This window comes from Cyprinus carpio, chromosome B5 (genome assembly GCF_018340385.1).
Source record: "Cyprinus carpio isolate SPL01 chromosome B5, ASM1834038v1, whole genome shotgun sequence".
Lineage (NCBI taxonomy): Eukaryota > Metazoa > Chordata > Actinopteri > Cypriniformes > Cyprinidae > Cyprinus > Cyprinus carpio.
In genome coordinates this window covers 18357429-18378282 of record NC_056601.1, presented here as the reverse complement: position 1 = coordinate 18378282, position 20854 = coordinate 18357429, and the positions used below count along the sequence as shown (strand labels likewise).

At 36.1% G+C, this 20854-nt stretch overlaps 2 protein-coding genes across 3 annotated transcripts; one reads left to right on the top strand and one right to left on the bottom strand.

Annotated features, from left to right (window-relative positions):
* Window positions 1-210: 210 nt before the first annotated feature.
* On the bottom strand, window positions 211-12448 carry LOC109078823 (thrombospondin-4-B-like). Its single transcript, XM_042724680.1, has 21 exons — window positions 12197-12448; window positions 11365-11562; window positions 11027-11274; window positions 9793-9910; window positions 9573-9655; window positions 9118-9172; window positions 8804-8973; window positions 8156-8293; window positions 7296-7370; window positions 7020-7199; window positions 6777-6881; window positions 5758-5865; window positions 5512-5671; window positions 4615-4733; window positions 3302-3354; window positions 3045-3226; window positions 2658-2885; window positions 1199-1395; window positions 824-996; window positions 598-737; window positions 211-518 (listed from the first exon to the last, which is right to left on the bottom strand). The coding sequence occupies exons 1-21, from the start codon at window positions 12273-12275 to the stop codon at window positions 478-480; spliced, it is 2850 nt and encodes a 949-aa protein (XP_042580614.1). The 5' UTR covers window positions 12276-12448; the 3' UTR covers window positions 211-477.
* Window positions 12449-15038: 2590 nt separating this feature from the next.
* Window positions 15039-20588, top strand: mtx3 (metaxin 3). Of its 2 annotated transcripts, XM_019094020.2 has the most exons (9): window positions 15039-15190; window positions 15789-15858; window positions 16031-16107; window positions 16341-16433; window positions 16535-16717; window positions 17034-17110; window positions 17896-18068; window positions 18463-18551; window positions 19523-20588. In XM_019094020.2, exons 1-9 carry the CDS (start codon window positions 15095-15097, stop codon window positions 19619-19621), a joined length of 957 nt encoding a protein of 318 aa, XP_018949565.1. In that variant the 5' UTR covers window positions 15039-15094; the 3' UTR covers window positions 19622-20588. The 2 variants fall into 2 exon arrangements, with proteins under 2 accessions (XP_018949565.1, XP_018949566.1); XM_019094021.2 differs by lacking the exon at window positions 18463-18551.
* Window positions 20589-20854: the final 266 nt, after the last annotated feature.

Sequence of the window (20854 nt, the reverse complement as noted above, 5' to 3'; positions counted from 1 at the left end):
TTATATATATATATATATATATATATATATATATATATATATATATATATATATATATATATATATATATATATTTTTTTTTTTTTTTTTTTTTTATTTTTTTTTTTTGGAGTAACAGCTTTTTGGGTTGTTTTATTTTTAAATTTTTGTTTAAACTATCACTTTAAGATTACAGGTCAATGACATTCTCCACCAAGTCCGAGCACAAAACTTGACAAATTAAATGTATTTATTCAGTTTATTAATATTAAAACATTTAGTGAGTGTTTAGTAGCACACAGGCTTTGCTCTTTCCTGATGAACTGCATTTTTGTGCAGTGAACATTACAGAAGTGAAAATTCAGCATAACTATAAAACTGGATTCATCTTGAATGCAAAAGTCAGTAAATGGTCCATGTTTTACTGGAAATATGAGTACCCAAAACATCAGTCACCTCACTAGTAGTGCTCTCCAGTTTCATTTCATCTTCGTTTCATTACGGCTGCTCTTGTTCTGTATAGTCTTCCGGGATTGTGTCTGTAAATGTCATAAAATGTATATTAAGATACACACTGAAATGATCAATATTCTAATATTGTTCAAGCACTGCACTCACCATTACAGCGATATCTCAGATTGGACCAGATGATGTTTTCCTGCGAAAAGCAGAACACTCCAAGACGGCCTCCTCTCATACTGGTGTCAATAACAACTCCAGAGTCTGCAACCAAGTCGGAACCTTCATAGAACTTTACTCTGTGCCAAAACAGAGAAACACCACAAACATGTTTCTCACATCCAAATCCAGTAAAGTCTGAATTCTCCAATTCACGGCGTCTGACCTGATGTATCCCACTTGGGGTCTGTGCTTCAGATTCCAGCGGTAGGACACCTTGTCCTTCCAGCCCACATTACGAGCGTCTTTCCACAGCATGCGCACTTGATCGTTTGTGTCTCCAGTGTGCCACAGAGAATTCCTCAGGAACTCCCCAGGCCCGGTTTTAGACTTCACAGCCTAGAAATGCGAATATATTGATTCATGTATGTGTGTTTATTATTTAAATTGAATAATCAAATCTAATTGGGATATTCTTGAAGTCCAAAAGAACTATTTGGCTATAGCTTTAACATCCATTAAGTGCTTTTGCACAGTTTAGCAGTAATGATAAAAGCACGCTTCACGTTCAGACAGTAATAGAGATGAAGAGCGCTGGGACCTTAAGCTGAATGCCAGGCTCAGCCACGGCTCTGAAGGGCACGGACTGCCAGTACGTCTGCTCTGTCTGCTTCCACATCACCACATAGAAGCTGGAGGAATCCTGGTAGCCGAAGATGAAGCCTGCGTAGTCATCATCGGTCACTGTATTCACGTGGAAGGTGCCCTCAAAGTCCACGCCACTGAATGCTGTGTACCCTGTTTGTGGTGGCAAGACTGTGTCACACTTTGGCCAGATTTTCATTTAAAAACAAAACACTAAAGCTCATGTTTCAACCATGACTTAAACAAAACTGATACAGAAATGATTCTTTAGTAAAGGAGATACTCAAAAAATGAAAATTCTCTCCTCATTCATTCACTCTCATGCCATCCTAGATGTATTTGACTTTCTGTCTGATGCTTCAAAAACATGCAAAACAAACACAAAAGTAACCCCAGTTTAATGTCTTCTGAAGGTGTGAAAAATACTAATATTTTAAACTTTTTTTAAACTGTAAATTTGCTTCAGAAGATGCTGATTCATCCACTGTGGTTGCATGGATTACCATTGCTTTTGTTTTGTGTGGTTTTTGAAGCATCAACTTTGAGGGGCCCATCCACTTGAATTATATTATCTTACAAAAATTTGTGTTTCACAGAAGAAAAAAAAGTCATATAAATCTGGTACAACAGTCAGTAACTGATGAGGGGATATTATCATTTTTGAGTGGAGTACCCATTTTAATGATGTCCTTACTACCTTTCTGGGTCTTGAACATGGTAGTTGCATTGCGGTCTATGCAGGGTCAGAAAGCTCTCAGATTTCATCAAATATATCTTTAATTGTGTTCCAAAGATGAACAAAGGTCTTACAGGTTTGGAACGACATGATGAGGGTGAGCAACTGATGACAGAATTTTCGTTTTTGGGTGAACTATCCCTTTAAGAGAAAACGACAAGCATAGATCATTGAATCTGAAAATAGTCCCAGCTAGGTAACTTCCAAAAAGCCTATTTTCAGGCGCTGCATAATATCCTGCAAAGTTCCTTGATTATTACACCGGAATGAGAGTATAGTTCCTAGCCATATCAGGCTAGAAAATCACAACTTTTAATTTTCCGTCGGTCTTAGTACACGATGTAACTACAGAAGAGTCAAGTTTTAAATTGGAAAAATATAGAAACTCTTTGGCATTTTTGAGCGAGATGCTAAAGGTCTAATCAGATTCAATGATCTATGCTAAGCTAAGCTAAAAGTTCTACCGCCAGACAGAGAGAACGGCTGAATGGATTCAAAAACAGTAAAACTCAACTATTTAACATTAGGGGTGTTGGAAAATGAGTGTTTTTTTAAAAGAACAATTAAGACCAATATGAATTTTCAGGCTGGTCTATGCTGGATTGGTGCTGGTTTAGCTGATCTATTCACCATGGAAATACTCAGGATGATTTGAATGGTGTGGGTCACATAAACATACCAACAGCTAGTCCTGGGTCACTATTCATGGTTTGGACGATCTCCATTCCCTGATTAAGAACAACCCAGTTGGGGTCGATCTGAGCCTCTCCCTCTGGATCCAGAACCACGGTCTGATAGGCTCTGAAGTCAGTCAAAGTGATCTCTGCATTCTCAGGACAGGTGTCGATTCTGTCTATCACATGATCTTTGTCAAAGTCTCCAACGCAGTCATCACCCACCCCATCATCTGACAAAGAAGAGCAGGGAAAAAAACATTTTGCTTAATTCTTCACTTTAAAACACAAATGTCCTTGAATTAGCTTTTAAAAAAATGTAAACTAAAACATTTTTCTTGATTAACTGAACAACTTGTGACATCCTACTAAACACATGTTGCTGTGCGTACTGTTTTCATCCTTTTGGTCTGGGTTTGGCACCAGTCTACAGTTATCTTTATCATCCAAAATGCCATCATTATCATCGTCATCATCACACTCGTCTCCAAGTCCATCCTTATCAGTATCCAGCTGTGCGCTGTTGATGATGTTGGGGCAGTTGTCTTTGGTGTTCTGATGACCATCTCCATCACTGGAACAAAAGACCTACGTTATAAACTTGTTTTATATTGACCATCAAAGAGAAAGGTAAAAAATCAGACTCTACCTGTCAATGTTTGTGTCACAAGTGTCTCCAACAAGATCATCATCAACATCAGACTGATTGAAAGAAAATAGAAGACAGGTTGAAAATATGAATAATGACAAAATATACATACAAAATATACTAAATACACATTATACAACAGTTTGTTTCCCTGAATCTGGACAAGAGGCCTTAAAAGAGTGCTGATATAGGAACCTAAAAACACAGGGACTTGTTCGGATAGCTTCCTTTGTTTGTATTCGCACCAGTAGGCCAGTAGGTGGCAAATGACTGTTTTGTGACTGAATCTTTCATTCAAGAGTTTAACTCATAACGCTGATTCATTCCGGACGAGATGAGTGAATCATTGAATCATTCACTCAAACGATTCTGTGTGTTGCTCAGAGTCACGAGAGGTTGTTTCTGCTTTGGATTTGTTTTCTTTAACTGTTTTCGTTGGTGAAGCAAAAAAAAAAAAAAAAAAAAAAAAAAAAAAAGCCCAAAATAGCTGGCAATTCTTTGTATATTCACTTATTGTTGATTCACTGAACTGTTCTCAGAATCAAAGCAACTCAGAATCGTGTTGTTTTGTGAATATTAGCAGGCAACGAGCATAATTAGGCACAACAGTACTCTTGCTCGTTTAATATTGTTTAACTAGATTGGTCAGCATTGTTTGATGGTTTTTGGATATGTACAGTGATAAGAGTGATTCTGCCAGTATAATAAGATGCTATTTTGTGTAAATAAATCTCACTAAAAACTCAATGCTGTGATGCTAGGCAGTATGAAACAGTGTTATTTATTTGCATTATTGAGGTACTATTATTGTTATTAGTCATATTTTTGAATTATTTATTTTTATATTTTTTATTTTCATTTTTTCAGTAAAGTTTTAATTGGTTTATGTTTTTGTCATTTTTATGAATATTTTTGGCATTTTTGTGATTATTTTTCAAATATGACTATGTAGTTTTATTTACCCCTTTTTTACATCAAGTTAAACTAAATGTAAAAAATAATAATAATAATAATAATTTTGGTTTTAGTTTGTTAACATGGATAACTACTAATTTTGAGATAAACAGTTGATAAAATGCCTAAATAATTTGACTCCCTAAAACAGAGGTAGAAAAGCAGTTTTCAAGAAACAGTGATTTTTAAAAACAACAGCAAATACTAAATAGCTAAAACTATCCATTTAAATTAGGTTCAAATTTAGGTTTAAAAACTAGATGAGACAAAAACACGATTTTATTAAAATACACAGAATAGAATAGAATAGAATAGAATAGAATGGAATAGAATAGAATAGAAATAAAGTTGTTTGGCACCTGGTTGGGGTTTGGCACCTTAGGGCAGCTGTCACATGCATCACCAACACCGTCATTATCTTGGTCCTTCTGGTCAGGGTTGGGAACCCTCTGACAGTTATCCAGGATGTTCTTCAAACCTATCAGAAATAGAGAATGTACATGGATGCATTCAGTGATTCATCCCTAGAGTCAGAGCCAGAGCACCAGTGCTATAAATGAAAGTATTATACAGAGGAATACTGTCTAAAATGTCACTGAATGGAGCAAACTCCATCAGGAGAAATGCACTGTGGTGTTTGCGGTGTTATAGAGTATACAGTGATGTCTTTGTGTGCAGTTTGTCGGGTTATGACACAAGGTGGCGGTGTTTCAGAAAGACTTCTGTGGAATAGTTTCCACGCGTCAGCAGCTCTTGGCGCAGGTTCTTGGTGGAAATGTGGTTACTCAAAGGAGACATGACCAAGCTCTAAAGTATCAAGTCAAGTGTCTGGATTTCTGCCTTGATGAACAGACCGTAAATGTCAAGCGCTGCCTGGACTCTATTTTGCACATTTCAGACTGGAACAAATAATTGACAATTTTAAAGAAAATGATCAGTGTGGTGCCGTAGAAGCAGTTAGTATATCCCTAAAGGTCACTTCAGTTTTACATGACCCGTGCAGGCTAAAGAGCACTCTAATTTGAGCTTTAATAACACAGAAGATTCTGTTTTTCCTTATAAAATGACCTAAGCACAGGAAAATCCTGATAAAAAAACAGGGTGAAAAGGATATTTAAAACATAACACTCCATTTCTGCAACTAAATAAAATACACAGCAGCCGCATAGCAGATGGAATACTGGCAGAGATTGGAAAAATGTGTGCAAAAATTGTGAAGTTGATTTTTTGACAAAATAAGCCCTGAATTAAATTACCATCCCCGTCTATGTCATCATCACAGGCATCTCCGAGTCCGTCTTTGTCTGTGTCCCGCTGGTCTGGGTTCTCCATGTGTACGCAATTATCACAAGCATCACCATGGAGATCTTTATCACTGTTCTTCTGGTCTATGTTAGGAACCAACCAGCAGTTGTCCTGTACAAATACAGTCATGCAAGCACTGACATTGAAAGGAGCTTCTCAGTTCATCAAATCATGATCTAATATTGATTAATCTGTACCTGGTCATTGGAGATGCCATCACTGTCTGCATCCTCATCACAGGCATCTCCCTTCCCATCTCTGTCTGCGTCTTCTTGGCCCGAGTTTGGAACAAAAATGCAGTTATCCTGAAAATGAAAAGTATAATAATCTGGTAACACTTTACAATAAGATTCAGTTTGTTAACATTACTTCGAATAACAATTATTCTTTATTTCTTAAAGGGTTAGTTCACCCAAAAATGAAAATTCCATCATGTCATCCCAAACCTGTGACACCATCTATCATCTTCAGAACACAAATTAAGATATTTTTGATGAAATCCAAGAGCTTTCTGACCCTCCATAGACGGCAATGTAACTGAAATGTTCCAGTGGTTCAACCGTAATTTTATGAAGCTACGAGAATACTGGCAGAAGATGGACATTTAGAGGAGTAGAAATTGTTGAATAAAATTGTTATTTTTGTTTTCTTTGCACATAAAAAGTATTGACTAGTTTATCTATGTCCTTGCTGTGTTTCTGGGTCTGGGAACATTTCAGTTACATTGCTCTCTTTGGAGGGCCAGACAGCTCTTGGATTTCATCAAAAATATCTTAATTTGTGTTCTGACGATGGACAAAGGTCTTAACGGGTTTGGAATGACATAATTAATGACAGAGAGTAATTAATGACATAATTTTCATTTGTGGGTGAACTATCCCTTTAATCTTGATGAATGTTAAGTTTTACATAGTAAGTAAAATGATAGTAACAATTTCAAGTTGTGCAAATGTTATTAATTTATGAATAAACATGAAAATAAACACTATCATTCAAAGCTTTGGGTTCAGTAAGATTCGTAATGCAATTGTAAAAAATAGTAAAGTTTTTATTGTATAACTGAACCCAAACTTTTGTGGAAACGTATATTTGTAAATTGACCTCGATTGATAAATGAAGAGAATGTTGTTCATTGTTCAGTTCGCGATATCTAATGTGTTAACTACTGCTGATGAACGAAACTTCTAACAAAAATAACAGGTCACGTGAAGATCACCTTCTTGCAGGTTCCATCTCTGCACTGAAGTTTCTTATCTGGATAAGCGTCAATGTCTGTGTCCTTTCCACACACGTAGCCATTTCCTGCCCAGCCAATTTGGCACTAAAAGCAACAAAGATGTCAGCTGAGAAAGTTGTGTCCTGGCTCAAAAGAATGGCATAGAAAATCACCAACATCTCTTTATGTTTTCTTGAAATGCACAAGTACACAAAACATCTGTGTGAATGCTTGACGTCTCACCGCACAGCTGATGCTCCCATCTCTCTCCACAACACACTCTGCGTTGATGTCACACGGATTTGGCTGGCCGTTTCCACACAGCCTTTCAGTTGGAGGAGCAGGGTCCAGGCCAATACTTATGCAGCCTCTATTCTGGTCACCCGTGAATCCAGTCTTGCAGATCCCACAGTGAAACGCACCCTACAAAAAAGCAAGTTTCACATATAAACTATATTTACTGTACCTGCCACTGGCCACATTAGTACAATGGGTAATCTAGGATAGTTGTAGTCTTACCACTGTGTTATGGCAGTATGAATTGGGTGTGCAGCCACCGTTATCTACCTGGCACTCATCAATATCATTACATATCTGATAAAAATGATAAATATGGTGTTAATCACAGTATGGTACTAAAATCACAAACAATACCATTTTTACTAATTGTATCATGGTAATACTATTTTTGAACTTGTAGTTGTAATTGGAGTACCGTGTAAATATCATTTTATATAATACGGTAATCATTCTGTATCATTCGCATACATTAGACAGTGCTTCAAAAAGTCTTATTACATAATATGTTTGAATGTTAGGGGTCGGTAAGATTCTCTTATAAGTCTCTTATGCTCACCAATGCTGCATTAATTTGATCTGAATTTTTACCAGTCATTATTCTAGTTTTCAGTGTCACATGATCCTTCAGAAATCATTCTAATATGCTGATTTCAAGAAACATTTCTTATTAATATCATGTAGAAAATAGTTGTGCTGCTTAACAGTTTCATGTAAATTGTGATTTTCAGGATTCTTTGATGAATATAAAGTTCAAAAGAACAGCGTTTATCTGCTTTTATCAGAAATCTTTTTTAACATTATCAATTTTTGATCAATTTAATGCATGACATTTTTGATCAATTTAATGCATCCTTGTTGAATAAAAGTATAAAGTTTATTAAAAAGAAATCTTACCTACCCCAAGCATTTGAATGGTAGCGCGCAACACACACACACACACACACACACACACACACACACACATATATATATATATATATATATATATATATATATATATATATATATATAGATTATATATATATATACATACACACTGGTTAATTTAATTATTTTAATGAACTGTTCTAAATACATACTTGTTTGTTTGTCTGAGCATAGTGAACGCCCACACCCTGGATTTCTGGACCAATGAAGCCTCGTGGACACTTCTCACATCTGAACCCTGGTGCAGTGTTAATACACCGAACACCAGGGAAACATGGGTTGAACTGGCACTAAAATTAAACAGTTTATAAGGTTAGCTGGATTTATGATGTTCAACAAACAATGCCCTGTAGTATATGGATGATTAAGTAACACGATTGCACTGCGATCTGTGAAAAGTTCTATAAAAACCATTGGAAAATGACCTTAGAGCCTACGTAACAGTTTAAACAATTATTAGTCTACAACCCTTACTGAAACATAATTATATGTTAATAAATCATTATGTGTTGCTAACTGAGTTTTATTGTTCAGCATTTAGGTAGAACACAATGTCAGATGTGTTGAACAGTCTGAGCTATTGAGATACTGCAGTGAGTAATGGAAATAAATACAATTAAATAAAACAAGTCTTCATGAGTGTTCTTGTTCTTTCCTAAGTATGTAACTATATGAGAAGTAAACAGGAAATAAGTGGCTAGATGAACATCATAAACAGCCAAACTTGATTCAAATCACAGAAAGACATAAATAATAGTACAGTATTATGTTGAACAAAAACTCAGCATCTTAAGTCTAACCTCATCTACATCATCACATTGGACACCATCTCCAGTGTAGCCCTCAGGACAGGGTGCACATTCCACACCTTCAGCTGTTTTAATACACATGTCCAGCTTAAAACAGACCCCTGGCCCGCACTTGGACGGATTTTTATCCTGTAGTCCTGCTTTGTCCCGTCCAGACCCATCTAAATGGTAACAGAACACTTGAGTTCACCTTCAACCTCCTCATTCTAAGTTAATTCTGTGCTCTCATTCTGAGCACAGACACGGAAAACTTGTAAATGTTTTCTCATTATAGCTGTTTTGTAACTTTTTAACTAAAGTCTTACCATTGCATTGAACACACTCCATGATAGTCTTTCTCAAGTCAGCGGTCTCTTTGATCTGTTAGGAAAACAGATTGTTATTATGCTGTTATTATTATAGGGATAGTTCACCCAAAAATGGAAACTTCAAATATTTGTAAGAAATTATCTGGTCACTAATTCTACAATGAATAGGGGATTTTCAAGCTTCAAATAACCAAAACAACATTTTTATCATAAATATAGTCCACAGGCTTCGTTAGCTTTGTGTGAGCACCAGATTGATAAACATTAATAATCTCCCCGCCATTATTGAACCAGTGAGATGAAACCTGATTGATGCAGGAATCATTCAGACTGGTTCTGTCAACTGATTTAGTGAAAATAATGATCTGTTCCTAAAAAGAACTCAAAAGAACTGTACTTTTTGTGTGAACTATCCCTTTAAGGAACTGTTTCCCCACTCAATTTCAAGTTACCTGCTGATCGACCTTCTGTTTCAACTCTTGGATCATTCGCATGAGCTCAAACATTGGGCCAGCTTCCATTTTTGAAGTTGTTCCTGCAGAAATGTAACATAATGATATTCTCTGTATTCAAAAAAAAAAAAAAAAAAAAAAAAAAAAAAAATCAAATAACCAATCATTAACAAAACTAAAGCTGAATAAGACACAGATGACGGAGAAACAATAGCCTCACCTAGTACAGGCTGCAGTGTTTCGCTCTTGTCACTGTGCTCTGGAGCATTGCAGTCCTGAAGCTCTACCACATTATCAATAGACTCATCAAGCACCAGTTTGAGGTCTATCAACTTGTCCTGTAACACGGGTACATATTCACACACTGTAACAAAAGTTTTGTTATAGTTTTACAGAAAAACACTTAAATGTTACAGTAAAACACACTAATTGATTAAGTTTAAGTTACCTTAAACAGTGAAAAACTGTTAATAGTTTAACTCCACATTACATGTAATTTTACAGCAAAATACTGTCAAATTTATGGTTTTTAACTCATCACATGTGATTATATTTTGTACAAATAATTTTGTTTCACACATGTATTGGCTGTGATTTATGGACATTTAATGCACTTGCAATGAACTCTGATTCATCATGTGGCTTTTTTATTGTGAAACCTGTATATTAGGGTGGTTATCAGCAGAGGCATTTCCTCTGGGGAGGCAAGGGAGGCAGTGCCTCCTCAAAATATTGGATGAGAAAGAAATTTGTAGTACAAAAGTAAAACAATGCCGATAGTACAAAATAGTGCATTAAATCACTTGTTTTTCTAAAAAAAAAAACATTATCTAACAGTTACAGCAGGAGTCTCGCCTCCACTGAGCCCATTGAGTTTTAACAAACCCCTGATTGTGTGCGGTAAGTTTGGTGGGGGATAATTGAGAATGAATAATTGAGAATGAAGGCCATGCCTCTATCACGATATGATTGGATATGACTGGTTATGAATCCCGCCTCTTGTGTTTGTGTGCATTCCGCATTCACAAATATAGCGGTGCTAATGGGAAGTCTCATTTTAAAAAGTAAGTAAACAATTCACACACTTAGATAAGCTATAACCACTTTGTAACGTCAAAATAAGATTCAATAAACTTAATAAATCAGCTTGGTGAAATTTAAAGTAAATCTCTGTCTGATTATCAGTATATTTTAAGTTAAAAAGGCAGATATTGGTAGTGTTCAGTAGGCATATTAACATTATATCACTGAATGAAATATACTGTTACAAGCTGTAAAATATACAAGTATCCTGCAAAACCTGTAGCATTTTTTTACAATGATTTTCTGATGACCAGAGATGACAGTTTTTTTTTTTTTTTTACTGTAGATTATTATTATTATTTTTTTTACAGTTTACTGTATGCATAGATAAACAGACTAATGATATTATTTGTTCCACCTTCTAGGATTACCTGGGATGATGTTGACAGGGTCTTGAGCGTGATTCGTTTTGTGCCCTGCGGCAGTGTTTTAAAGGCCAGTGGCACGTCCTGCACTCTCTCCACCAGCCTGCAGTCCACATAAAGGGCTGTGGTGGGGGTGCCCTGCTGCAGCCCGCTGAAGTGGAGCAGTATATGGTGTTGTTGACCATCTGTCAGTGGCACTTTACCGAAAATGGTTGATCCAACCTTTCCATTGCTTTTCAGATGTTTCAAAACGACTGTGAACAGAAAAAGTCTTTAGTATACATATCAAGTTTCTATTGAGCCACTGAACATAAAGCACATTAGTGAGCTCTGATCACACAAACCTTTGTTGAATTTCCCCTGAACGGTGAAATCAAAATAATCTGTGTTGTCTAGGGCATTGAAGATGCGGAAGACCCGAGTTGGAGCTTTGTTCTGCAGCTGCAGACTTGCAAGGATAAAAACGTTGTCCATGTTCTTTGCCTGTATTCCTCCTTGCAGAAGGTCAGGTAAGCAATCCGGTGACACCAGAAGATCATAAACTGCAAAATTAGCATTTTTGTCAACAGATTTGCCCTGGATACTGATGGTTTTTGATGCATTTGTGTAATACATGTTATTCAGCTACTCTTTTGTCCAGGACACAATATAAAAAGCAACCAATAAGGTCATTGCCAGATTGGTCCTCAACTAATGGTCATTTCATAGAACACTGTAAAAAATCTAAAGTTTATTCAGTTTTTCCACCAAAAAATTGAGAAAACGCAAAACTCTCCTACAAAAACAAGTTGAGAAAACTCAAAAATCTCCTGGAGCTGGTTGCCTTAAACTTTAAGTTCTCTCAACTCTTGATTTTTTACAGTTCCACATTTGTTAATCCCACTGCATGCTGGGGGATTTCCTGAGAATTTATGGCATTTATGTAGTGATAAATGACCTGCCTAACTGAAAAAAAGAGTTCCTTTATGCTAATATTGATATTATATTTAATCAGAAATGAGTTGAGTTTCATTTATTTCACATTTTAACAGTAGAAAATCAAGGCATGTACACTTTCACACATATACAGTTTTGTAAATATATGCAAATAAAAAAATGCAAGAATATTAACATTGACAAAACATTTTAATTTCTTAAATATTAAATATTTAACTATTATAAGGTTTAAGGACTTACCAATTCCTTGTGTTTTCACTGTATCAAAGAATTGTAAAATTAACTGTAAACTGAATAAGATTCTTATCCAAGTACACATTGTGGATTTTTTTTTTTTATGTCGCAAATCCAGTTAAATTGTTCCACCCTTATTCCTGGAAAAATAGTTTCTGCTCTGACCCCTGATTCAGTCTTGATCAGTAGCCCTGTTCCCTGTAGCCCTGCAGATGAACGAGAACCAGACTGGTGCTCAAGTGATTTACGCTTTTCAGATGTCTCTCTCTATATAAGGTGTGACCAAGCACCTCCTCCAGAATGCGTCTGTGCTTTTACCAGTCACATATTGGTGTGAGCAGGTCAGATCAAAACCTTCTACAAGAGCTCTTTGTTAATGATGATAAAAGATGGGAGGATATGCTTTGGTTTTTGGTCAGAACCTGTACCAGCTAGTTAAAGGTTGCAATGAATATTCTGGTTTAAATTATCTAATTAAACAAATGCGTTTGAAAGCAAATAAATAAATAAATAAATAAATAAAAAATATAATAATAATAATAATAATAATAATTAAAAGAGTTCTTGTTCTTATTTTTTTTTACATTTATCATTTTCAATTAAATTGTACTTAAAAGTTGCAACTGTGGATTTTTACACAGAAATAATATTGGCTTTACAATCCGACTGCATTTAATCAAACAGTCTGCCAAAAAAGAGAGAAAGAAAGAATGAAAGAGAAAGAAAGAACACATTTACAGGAATGATCTGGCGTGACATGGCCCTGCTGAGTCTTGCCAGTTTGAGTGTTACGACAGATGAGTTATGGAAAATCAATTAAACTTTCAGCTTCATATGAATGAGTTTACCACATTAACTCTACAACTGCCTGTGTATTGTATCCTGCAGATTCTCAAATAAAGAAAACAGATAAATAAATAATAAACCTAACAGAATTGTTTTAAGATGCCAAAATCATCAGGTCACTGCCTCTAGTTAGCTTATTCTAAATATACATCTACTGTATATAATCTATTTTTATTTTATTTCTATTATTTATTTACAGTGTTGGGAAGGTTGTTTTGGAAATGTAATAAGTTACAGATTGCAAGATTTAAAATGTAATAATAGTGTAACTATTTCAATTACTTTATAGTCTAATGTAACTAATTACAATTGATTACTTATGATTACATTTCTAAATTTCTAATAAATGTTTTCAGCTTTTAATCATTTTTCAAACATTTAAAGCAGATAGGGTTAACCTTACACTAGGGCTCAACACTGAATACTGTCAGACCTTTAAAATCCTTCTTCACTTGAATTAAGATTATAATCATTTAATTTTAAAGCACAGGCACCACAAAATCAGACTTTAGTGCTTCTTTTTAATTTGAGTTCGTTCTGAGTTTAAATATAGATTTAAAACCATAAGAAGATATAGCTATACTACTATTTACTACATTATTCTAGGAAACACTGACATCTAAAAATGGCTTGGAAAAAAACAGTTAATCTGAAAGGGGACATCGGATGTTTTACAAGTAGTTTGAACTGAAATGTGTGTTGGCAGTGTGTGTACACAACCACCCTATAATGATAAAAATCCACCCAGTGTTTTTTTTTTTTTAATCTATTAAAATCTTTACCCCTTTCTCAAATCGAGCCGATCTCAGATGCCTGTCTTTGTGATGTCACACAGACAGGCCCCTCCTATGATTGTTTGGTTGACAGTAGTGTTTCAGCACAGACTGGACTGGCGTCTTACCTTAGACCCGCCCTGTGTAAGCTGTCATCAGTCCACCATTGTTTCACCGCCGGAGCAGATGCAGATAAGAATGACTCCTAAGCGATTGAGGTGTTTTGTTGTTGGATGTAATAATGAACATAGCAGTCGTCATTAACTCCCAACATCTGAGCTGCTGGATTGCATTTGTTTCTGAAGGGAATGCGCCCGTGGTCAACCTAAATGCGTCTATCTTCGTGCGAATCATTCGTGGTCCAGCTTCACCTACAGAAAAAGTGAGTATAAGGTTTTTTTTAATGAATCTTTGCAAATTGCCTTTCCTAATAATGTGCTAATTAGCAAGTTTTACGATGAATGTGAACACAGTTCCTCACTGCAGAACCCAAGATCCAGATCCAACTTCTCCCACCTTACATACACCCTACCCATCTCCACCCCCTGATTCCTAAACCTGCACATCTTCCAGAGCTCCACCCCTAAACCTACCAATCTCCACCCCCTAGATGTGGATCCAACCACGCCCCCTGGATCTTGTGTTCTGCAGAGAGGGGCTACTGATGAATGTGGCTAAAGTAAACAGTCTCTTAGAAAGCTGCTAGTAAGAGAGGGGCGGGGTCAGCAGAGCTCATTAACATTTAAAGGAAAAGGCAACAAAACGGCTTGGTCTGGAAAGAGCTGTTTTTGACAGGGTAAAAAAGGTGTTTTTTACATTACCACTGAGAAATTTTAACCGAACTATATTACATATTTTTCATTAAGACTCTAAAGAATCATATCAACTCGTGGAAAATTCAACCTTATTGAATAAGCATGTGTCCTATTCTGTGTCCTAAACTCCTCTTATATTTTAGAGCAGTCAGTGCATTGGGTGGGGGGGGGGGTCTATTAAATATGTATGTGAGAAAATATTCAGATGTAATCCCCATTGTAATCGTAAACATTTTCATAACTGTAATTTAACTACACATTTTTTCTCAATAAAAAGTAAGGTTTCGGTGTCTTGCTTCCATTTATGTTTTTTAACAAACATTTGCTGGGTGCAAGTTCTCTCCTGGCGCACCGGGATGCTGCTGGACTCGTGTGTGTGTGTGTGTGTGTGTGTGTGTGTGTGTGTGTGTGTGTGTGTGTGTGTGTGTGTGTGTGTGTGTGTGTGTGTGTGTGTGTGTGTGTGTGTGTGAATGGTGCACACCAACATGGCGGAACCCATGGAGCTGCTCTGCTGGGGAGGCGACTGGGATCTGCCATCCGTGCACACAGACTCTCTCATCGTGCTGGTAACAACACGGCATATTTTAACGCTTGTGCTGTATTTATATTCACAATGTAATTTTTAATCACGAACGTCGATGCATTTTTGGAGAGACATGATGTGTCCTGGGATCCGGATAGCTGGACGTTATCCGAGTCACTTTGATAAATAAAAGTCTCTGTGCACTATTTATGCGGCAGTTCAGTTGTCGGCTGATGCCTCCTGTTACCGTAGCTGTCAAGCCAAAAGCAGCTTGACTCTATTGCATTGCATTGGTTTGACTGGTTGATAATAGTAAGCTGATATGTGTCGCACAACTCCGGGTTTTATTTCTTGAAGGTCAGAGGAAAAATGCTGATAGGATCTGAAGGGTATGGGCTCCTTTTAAACGCTTTTCACCTAGAATATAGATTATAAACACGTGCTTGTGTTTTGTGCTGGAGTGTAGATTTGTTTTTTCTTTTTTGCAGCTGCCTAAAAGCATACGTTCTGATAACCTTTAGCAAAAATGCACAATAAAAGTCCTAGTTACAGTATAGCGCTTTAGTGATTATTATTCATATTTACTTAACCCCTAATCAATCATCTGTTCACCTTCTTATGTTTTTAATGTTCTCTTACAGGCATATGTAAAATTTTCAGGTGCGAAACTTGCAGTAAAGTCTATTGACTGGACATGGAGGACTATCACAGGTCAGAAAAAAAAAACTGATTTTAATAATATTGGTGTTAGAGCTTGTTTAATGTAGTGAAAGTCTGGGATGTAGCCACAAGCATCCATGTCATTTTCCAAATGTAACATTGTGAATACCAAACATTGCTGAAGCCATGGTTAAACTGCAGCTGTCATGTTTCTCCCTGACAGCATCTGTGCCACAGCTACACTATGAGGGATCCACAGTCACAGAACCAACACAAATTCTAAACTTCCTACGAAAACAGGTAGAAATTCATATTTGTTTACAGATTTTCTCATTTTTGTGTAAAGTGTTTGTCAGCAGAAGAATCCTGATGAGTTTATTGATCAGCTGACTATATATTATCCTACTTATTACATGACTTTACCAAATAAATTCATACAATAATGAAGTATGATGTGCTTGAGGAAGAGTGATTATGCTCCTTTGATTGTATATTAAAATATCAATAATACATGTGTTGCTTAATCCACACAGAGATTCAATGCCGACTATGAGCTGACAGCTAAGCAAGGTGCAGATACGATGGCTTATATCGCCCTCCTGGAGGAAAAGCTGCGGCCAGCACTGGTGGGTCCATCTGCAATTCACTTACTGACCGAAACCCTGTTTCTTATCCTCATAATGATCATCATATGGATTAAGTGTACATCTGTGCTGTTAATATGTAGATGCACACATTCTGGGTGGATGCAGAGAACTATGCTAACCTGACCCGACCCTGGTTTACGTCACATTCCCCGTTCCCCCTTAACTTCTTTGTACCGGGTCGACAGGCCAGCTTGGCTCTGTCCCGAATCTTACTGACCAAAGCAGAGTCGCCATTGCTGAACATCACAGAAGTAGAGGGAAAGGTATGAGAAAACAGATCCACAATCATGAACGATCATAACATTACGTCAGAGACATTAACTGTCATGCATTGCCTTGAATTCTTTTTTTTTTTCAATGCCATGGTGAAATGGAAATGTCTGCGGTTCTACATTGTGAGATGGAAAACAGTTTATCTCAGGAAAATTGTCTGTCCTCATGAGCAAATCTGCCTGAGGTGGAGTGTAGAATCCAGAGGATCATGAAATATGCTACACAACAAATGTGCTCTTGTAGTTGTGCCATTCCTCATAATAATGAATATAAAAATTGTATTGTTAGTAATAGAATTTCTTATAGATCTACAGTGAAGCCAAAGAGTGCCTGAACTTGCTCTCCCACAGACTTGGGAACTTCCATTTCTTCTTTGGAGACACGTGAGTTTTTCACTTCTTTTATTGTATTATATTTATCACCTTCTTTAAATAAAAGGTCTGTCATCATTAATTCACTCTCATGTCATTCCAAACTTGTATGACTTTCTTTTTTGCTTTCGTGGAACATAAAAAATATATTTTGTGAAAATAGAGTTAGTGTTTTTTGTCCATAGAGTGGCAATCAGTGGGTTTCATTTTTGTTATTTAATTCCCAACATTTTCTATGGCAATATATTTTAAAATTTAATTTACTCAATGATGCTGCTGAAAATTCAGACTTTCCCTCACCAGGAATAATTTATATTTTAAAACAGAAAAACGTTATAATATAATATTAGTATATAATTTCACAATATTACTGCTTTTTTTTATCAAATAAATGCAGCCTTGGTGAGCATAAGATACTCTTTTAAAACTTTACAAAATCTTACCAACTCTATACTTTTGAACGCTAGTGTATAAGTGAGCCAAAAGGATAGTTTGCCCAAAAATGAAAATTCTGTCATCATTTTCTCATTTAAATAATTTAGTTGTTCCAAACTTACATTTCTTTCAGCCGTTGAACACAGTAGCTGTGGTATACTATGGAAGTCAATGGCTACTGTCAACTATTTGGTTACCCACGTTCTTCAAAATGTATTCTTTTGTGTTGAGCAGAAGAAAGACAGTCATGAAGGTTGGGATGAATTGAGGGTGAATAAATGATGGCAGAATTTTCATTTTGGGGTGAACTATCCCTTTAAATGTGTATCAGCCTGAAGTTCACCATGTTTTCTATCTGCCAGGCCTACAAGCCTGGACGCCTTTGTCTTTGGCCATATCGCCCCTCTAATTAAAGCCCCTCTGCCCAGTGGGCAGCTTCAGAAGCACCTGAACCAACTTGATAACCTCTGCCAGTTCTGCAACACCATCCTTAAAAACTACTTTACCGATGCCCCTGCTGAGAAGAGAATGGACTGTAAGTAGTAAGACCTCTGTCATAGCCTGTCTTATAGTACTATATTAATAAAACCACAAAAAACATAGTATTGGTCATGCTCTGCTCTCTTTCTTCTTTTTATTAGTTTATCTCAACCTCCATTTGTTTGCTGCTGAATCATAGAAATAAATCATTTAACCAGACATTCATGATTTGTTACCCTTCTATTTGGCTTTTAGCAGATACTAAAAGACAGTTTAATAACAGCATGGTCTCAGGCCTCGTGGCTATTTCGAGTGATTTGCTACAGTATGTCTCTTTGGCTGCACTCTGTATCTGCTCTAACCTTTCTCCCATGTTTGTAAAAATGCCTGCTTTTCTTCAGAATCAGTGTCCTGTCGTCTTTTCTTTTCTGTCTATGCCCTCCCGCTAGGCTCACCGACGGCTACCCATGATCCTGTCGATGCAAACCTCCAGAAACTGACACAACTTGTTAACAAAGAGTCCAACCTTATTGAAAAGGTCTTGGCAAGATGTGCTCCTTCACTTCTGAATTTAATGTCACTAGAAACCACAATTACATGGTTAAAAGTATGTGGACGCTGTTTTTGCACTGTGTATTGAAGCAAGTATTTGCTCCTATTCAGAATTACACAGCAGCTTCAATGAGGTCAGACACACACAGATCTGGCTCACAGTCCATGTCCCAGTTCGAGTCCAACCAGACTTTAACTGTTTATTTTTTTTGGAAAAGAGTATTGTGCTGAAAATATTTTGTTATACGGAGATGGTATAAAAAATTGTAATTCTGACGGTAAAAATGCTATGGTAATAGCTAAATAATGTTGACATTTCCAGAATTCTCAGGGGCAGCATACATTTGATGGTTTTTCATTGAAATAATTAAAGGTTTTATATGGAAGCTTATTTTGCCATGGAGTAAAAAAAAAGAATTCTAACAATTTTTCTTGTAATTCTGAGTTTATATCTCACACAAGTCTCACTTTTTAAAGAAGATATGAACTCCGAAATGTTCACGAATAGAGATGTTATCTCCCAATTCTGAGAGAAAAGTCTGAATTGTGAGATATAAATAGAGATAGTTATCCCAAATTGTGAATTGTGACAAATGTTTCTGCTAAATAAATAGCTAATAAAAAAGCTACTTTTTAATCTCAGAATTGTGACTTCTCCTCAGACTTTCAAGAAAAAAAGTCAGAATTATGAGATAAACTCAGAAACTTGATGTTACCGTATTTTTTTACAGTAATGTTCTCGCAACAAAAGCTATTTTTTGCTTTCTATTTGCATTTTACATTTTTACCATACATTTTCAATGTTTTTTTTAAATGATTTTCTGAACCTGCTGAAACAGACAGACAAGGGGAGTGTCTGTCCACATGCTTTTGGCTGTGTAGTGCCTCTTCTTACACATCTTTTGGAATGAGCACTTTTCCTGTGGGTCTTATCATCGTGTATGTTTTTTTTCACAGATGGATGACAATCTCCGCAGCAGTCCACAGCACAGACCGCACAGACATGAGACCAAACCCTCCGCCCTGGCCAGCGAGAGGATCTCCACCCCTCCCTGATAAACAAAGCACTGACTTTACCATCGTTTATTTATTTTCCATTGAAATTTAAATATTTACAAATGTTATTTATAATTTAAGATACTTGTGCAGTCATAATAAATTAATACTTGCTTTTCATGATTCAGTTGTTGAAATGTGTTAGACAATCTAACACTCAAACAAACAGCAACATAAAGGGCTTGTATTTTAAAATAATTAGCACATGTGGCAACTACATATAAAAAGGAAAATGCTTTTTAGTAGCCTAATATAAACATTGAGCTGACAGTTGATAACTTAAGATACAAATGCCATAGTTTAAAAGAGAAGTGAGTTGCATTTTCCATGATCAGTTTTCCTAGCGGTCATTGACTTTTCAAACATCATTGTATGTGGAACTTTGAATGCACTAGCTGGTTTTCCAAATGCAAAAGGTTTTGTGTGTTTTATGATGTTTTTATTTATTTTTTCAATCCTGCCCCAGCACAAGTACAGGTACATTAAAAGCTTTATGGTTTATATACTAGGTGTTCAGCTTTTATTCTATGGTTTCATCATATGGTTCTTTATAATAATCAAATTAGGAGTTTAAATTTGGACATCTTTAAGGTTCATAAGAGTTTAATTTTAGTGCACATGGCAGGTTAACTCTCACATACTGTAGAAGCATTGTGCCTCATTACAGCATACTTCTCTCTTATTTGAACTGATCTTTCTATTGATTTCACTTGATTGTGTAACTTTCCACATTCTTGACTTTCGGTGCAAAGGGATCTTTCTTGACATCTGATTTTGTGTACTGTGTATACATTTATTGTTCTTCATATTCTCCTGGAGGTTTTATACATGCAAGGAATGCCTTAAAAGTAATGCCACGCCATCACATCTGACTGTATTTTTAATGTAATAGGTCATTCATTGTTTCAAGAAATTGTATATTTCAAAATATATGTACATATATGCAATAAAGGGAAGTTCTTTGAAATAGACTTTTTTTTTTCAGATAAATGTGGAATAAAACAAGTTTAACTTATTATTAGTTTTATGTTATTAGTTGTTTACACCCAATGAAAAACCTGCTACATTTTTTATTTGTTCAGTGGAAAGTAATGTAGCTAAATCGTGACAGAACTTATGCTCTTTAAATGAACAATAATAACATATTGCACAACTTTCCATTCATTCATCATTTAAATGTGGCAGTAATAGAGAGACAGCTGTAGGGCTGCTGTTTGGATGTCACATGGAAGC